This window comes from Chrysochloris asiatica, unplaced genomic scaffold (genome assembly GCF_000296735.1).
Source record: "Chrysochloris asiatica unplaced genomic scaffold, ChrAsi1.0 scaffold03614, whole genome shotgun sequence".
NCBI lineage: Eukaryota > Metazoa > Chordata > Mammalia > Afrosoricida > Chrysochloridae > Chrysochloris > Chrysochloris asiatica.
In genome coordinates, this window is record NW_006412132.1 from 9,698 (window position 1) to 15,129 (window position 5,432).

Here is a 5,432-nt window from a genome sequence, read left to right on the forward strand (position 1 = left end):
AACAGATTCGATGGCATCTAACAACAACATGAAAATTGAAAACTTCTGAGCATCAAAACACATTGTCAAAAAAGTAAAAGGCAATGTACAGAATGGGAGAAATATTTACGAGTCATGTCAAGGTTTAATATCCAAATTATATAAAGAACTCCTACAATTCCACAACAAAAAGACAAGCAATCCAAATGTAAAAATGGATAAAGGACCAGAAGAGCGATTTCTCTAAAGAAGATACACAGATGGCCAATAAACACATGCAAAGAAATTCAATGTTATTAGTAATTCGGAAAGTGTGCAGCAAAACCACAATGGAAAGACCACTTCATCTCACTAAGATAAAAGGGAAAAAAAAGCAAAACAAAAACAGAAAATAACAAGTACTAGTGAAAATGTGGAGACATTGGAACCCTCGTTTTTTTGCTACTGGGAATGTAAAAGTGTGTTGCTAAACAGAATTACCATGTTGTGGTGGTGATTGCATGGCGTCAAGTAGCTGGACCTTAGGAAGCAGTGCAGAACTGCTCACAGGGTTCCCTACCCTGAGGTCATTATGGGAGCAGCTTGCCAGGCCATGGCTCCTGTAGCACTGTTGGTGGGTGTGAACTGAAGACATTTTGCTTAGCAGCTGACAGAAAGCTTAACCACTGTACTACCAGGACTCATTAGAATTAGCATGTTGTTGTGTTAAGTGCTGTTGAATAGGTTTTGACTCATAACAATCACGTATAGGGTTTCCAAAGAGCATCTGATGGGCTTGAATCACCAACCTTGCATTTAGCAGTCCAGTGCTTATCCTACAGTGCTACCGCAGGACTCCAGATTTACCATATGAAATTCCACTTTTAGCTATATACTCCAAAGAGCTGAACACAAAGGCTCAAACAAATACTTGTGTACCAATGTTCATTGCAGTATTATTCACAGTAGCCCAAAGCTGGGGGCAAAAAACAAACGTCCATCAACAGATGAATGCATGACCACAATATAGCATTACACACAAGTGGGCTTTAAAACATTCATGGAAAAACAGAATTGAAAGATAGTGAAATTTTTCCATGAACTTTTGAACTACCCTCATGTAATGTAGTATCATGCAGCTATAAAGAGAAATGAAGTTCTGATATATTACACCACATTTAACCTTGAAATCGTTATGCTAAGTGCAATGGACACAAAAGGACAAATACTACATGATCACATTTGTATGCAATGTTTTAAAGAAGCAAATGCATGAAGACAGAAGATAGTTTAGTGGTTACTCTGGGTTGGGGTGTAAGGGAGTGGAGAAGTCCTTGTTTAATGTGTACAGAGTTTGTATTTGTAGTGATGAAAGAGTTTTAGAAATAGTGGCAATGGGTGTACAACACTGTAATGTAATTAATGTCATTGAATTAACCACTTAAAAAGTTAAAATGGCAAATTGTATGTTATATATGTTATATACAAAATTTAAGCAAATATTTAATTTTTTTTAAATCTGGTATGTCTCAGAAGATTAGATTCACATGCAATTAACTCATTAAAATACGGAAGAAAGGGAAAAATAACAAGGCAGAGAAGAAATGACTTATAAAGTATATCCCTTTTCACCTGCTTCAGTTTTTTCTTCTTCTCTTTGTTTGAGAGCTTGGCATCTGTTATCACATCCTCCAACAAAGCTGCTAGAGGCTCCTGAGAGCCGTATGCTCTTTGGTATTCAAATTCCTCTGGACTAATTTGACGGCAAAATGATGGGGCAGATAAAGTGATATCCATATCAGCTCCTGGGTATTTTATCTGAGGCAAAAGGATTATTAGTGAAAGGAAATGGTACACTTTCATATAAGGTACAAAAATCAGTTCAGATCAGGTACCTGAGTATCTCCAATAGGAATGTCATCTTATCCCTCAATTTAATGAAATAAAACTCTACATGGAAAATAAAACTGCTTACAAAACTTCAAAATGGTATCATTTCAAGCTACAGTTTTAGTATGAGACTTCTACCTTGTTAAATCTAATATCCATTTTAACAAACAAAAATTCAAACATCTGAAATTTGAACATTAAGAAGCATACTGACCAAAACAATCCCAGACTCAAACTGTTGAATGTACACTGGGAGAGTATCTAGAATCCTTCCCATATCTGTAGAGTCAAATTCTCCCTCCCTAAGGGAAGGACAGCGGCACAAGCTAAACTGTTATGTAGAGAGGGGTATTGCAATCATCTCTGACATGTTCACAGTAACAAGGAAATCAAGTAAAAACAAATTTTCAGACATTGTATGACTAAATAAGCACCAGTTGAAAATATTTAATTTCAGAGTTCAAGAGGTTTATCTTCTGAAAAATATAGTACCTATGTGATGCAAATGGCTAACGTATCATTTCAGCAGTTAACTGAAAGACTGGTGGTTGGGGTCCACCCCAAGGCATCTCAAGAGAACGGTCTGGAGATGTACTTTCAGAAAATCAGCCACTGAAAACACTATGGAGTACACTTCTACTCTGACGCCTGTGGGGTGGCCAGCAGTTGTACTCAACATGACAACAACTGATGTGGTTACTATTCTGCTGAAGTCCCCACTATTACATTCACTTTTTATTTCACAAAAGACCCATCTAAAATTAAATATATCGCTTAGAGGATTATTATATTAAGCACATTCCGTGTCTCAAACATCAGTTTACCAGCTCAATTAGAGAGACCAGGAGCCCCTACAGTCAGCAGTTCAGAGCCACCAGTCTTGTTGGGGAAAGATGAGGCAGTCTACCTACTTGTGTAAGGATTTATGGCCTTGGGAACCCTATGGAGCAGTTCAACTCTGTCCTATAGAATTAGTTGGTATGAGTCAGAATCAACTCACTGGCAGTGGGGTTTTTAGATTTATTAACAAAGACCAGAGTCATAGGGTAAGAGCCTCCCTAGGATAAAACTCTCTCTGCTGCCGAGTCAGTTCTGACTCATAGTGACCCGACAGCAGCGTCACTCTGGTAGACAGGGTTGCTGAGACTATACATCTTTATAGGAGCAGTGTCAGATTTCTCTTGCAGAGATGCTAATAGGTTTGAACTGTCAACTTTGAGGTTAGCAGCCAAAGGTTTAACTCACTAAGCCACCAGGGCTCCTTATACACAGGATTGCTATGTTGTTGTGTGTCGTCAAGTCGGCTCAGACTCATAAGTACCCTGCATAGGGTTTCCAAGAGTGGCTGCTGGGCTTGAACTGCTGACCTTGTGATTCAAACCAACCTTGTGATCCAGTGCTTATCCTATAGTGCCACGCCAGGGCTACTTCCCTCGTATTTAGAACAGAAAAGGGACAGAATAAAAGGTGGGGCCCAACCAGTATGAGATAAACGAAAGTCTTTGGCATGAGAAAAACACAAAGTACCCAGGATTGTAGGATACAAACAAGAAGAGGGTTGCAAGCCAGGTGAATAGCAGTCTGTTGCCACAAATGTTGCCAACTTCACAATATACAAGGTTCATCCCTAAAACTGGCCAAAGACAATATACCAAAACAGTCAAATGGCACTGCATTTTCAGGTAAACACTGCCCTGAATGTCCTGTAAATTAGGGGTATAATGGCATCTGTGAAAAGACAGAGATCTAAGGTTCTGAGTGCTGGCACTAGTTGCTGTTTGGCAAGTCTAAGGAATACTTCTATTGAGAGAAAACGTAATTGGACAATTGAGATGATACTGATTCAATTCAGAGTGCATCTCAGTCCCTTTTTTCACAAGATTAACCTTATCAAAAGTTAAATTACTCATCATTAATAGGTTACGCATTGGGCTGCTAACTGCAAGGTCAGCAGTTAGACTTCACCAGCTGCCCTACAGGAGAAAGATGAGGCTTTCTGCTCCCATAAAGATTTGCAGCCTCAGAAACCTATACAGTGTGGCTGCAAGCAGGAACTGACTCAATGGCACACAGTGGCAGCAACAGTCCAGCCTTCTGATCTCCCACTAACAGCAAAGGGCTCACGGGCTGTTGTTTTTAGGTGTCACTGAGTCAGTTCCAACTCACAGGGACCCTATGCCTAATAGAATAAATCTGTCTTGGAAGAAGTACAGCCAGATGCTCCTCAGAAACAAGAATGGTGGGCTCTCATCTCTCGTACTTCGGACATGTTGTCAGGAAGGACAAGTCCCTAAAGAAGGACATCGTGTTTGGTAAAGTGGAGGGTCAGTGAACAAAAGACCCTCAATGACATGGACTACTCAACTGGCACAGTGGCAGCAACAATGGCTCCTAAATAACCACTGTGGAGATGGAGAAAGACCAGGAAGAGTTTAGTTCTACTGTACATGGAGTTGCTAAGATTCAGAACCAACTCAGCGGCACTTAATGACAACAACAACATTCTAATTTTCACACAAAAATTCATGAAGTATACTCGATTTTAACTCTTTAGGCAACTAAAACTGAGGTAGGTTATGAGATTTGCCCAAAGCAATACAACTCAAAAATGGTAGAGATAAGAGTTGTGCTCAGGTCTTTGTGGCTCTAAAAACCCTGTTCCTCTGTCCTATTTTTATAGAAATAGTATGCCATACTGGTGAAGAGGACTGGCTTCATCGGTTTCAATATTGGCTCAGTGACCTCAGACAAGTAACAAGTTATCTGTGCTTCCGCTTCCTCATCAACAAAGATAGGAATTATAATAGTACGCATAGTAACAGTACAAAACAACGACTGTGCAGACACACACTGGACAATATTTGTTCTACTATGAAAAGAATCCCTATGGGCCTGAAACAACTTGATAACACCTAACAATGAGAACTACCACTCGTCTATCAGTCTGACTTACCGTGGTGGTTTCTGAGATGCTGAAAGCTATGCCACTGTATTTTAAACACTAGCAGTATGGACAGGTTTCAGCAAAGTTTCCAGGTGAATACAGACTATGAAAAAGGAGAGGCAGACCATTTTTGAATGGCTAGCCACTGGAAACCTGAAGACTAGCATTGGAATATTATCTGATGTAGTGCTGAAAGATGAGCCCCTCAGATAAGAAGGCACTCAAAATGCAACTGAGGAAGAGTTGCCTCCTCAAATTAGAGTTAACACTAATGATACAGATGAAGTAAAGCTTTCGGGACCTTCATTTGCTAATGGGCCACCACTCAAAATGAGAAGAAAACACCTGCAAAAATCCATTAATGATCAGAAACTGGAATGCATGAAGTATGAAAAATTGGAAGTTATAAAAAAATGAAATGAAATGCCTACAGATCAGAATCCTAAGCATCAGTGAGCTGAAATGCACTGGTATTAGTAATTTTGAATCTATCATTTGACTCGGTATACTGGAAGTGACAAGATATAGTGAAAGGCTGCAGCATTCATTTACAGAAAGAGAGTTTCAAGATCTATCACGAAATACAGTGCTGTCTGTGGTAGGGTAATATCTATAATCCATATACCTACAAGGAAGACCA

The 5,432-nt window shown here is 39.5% G+C and overlaps 1 protein-coding gene across 1 annotated transcript in view; it reads right to left on the reverse strand.

Annotated features, from left to right (window-relative positions):
- LOC102810997 (DEP domain-containing protein 1B-like) overlaps positions 1-1,776 on the reverse strand; it is a gene marked incomplete at its 5' end in the record, with an annotated part of 8,822 nt that extends 7,046 nt beyond the window's left edge. Inside the window, one exon of the mRNA XM_006878099.1 lies at positions 1,591-1,776. Within this exon, the coding sequence (XP_006878161.1) occupies positions 1,591-1,776 (186 nt within the window). The remainder of the gene's footprint in view (positions 1-1,590) is intronic.
- Between the last annotated feature and the right edge of the window lie 3,656 nt (positions 1,777-5,432).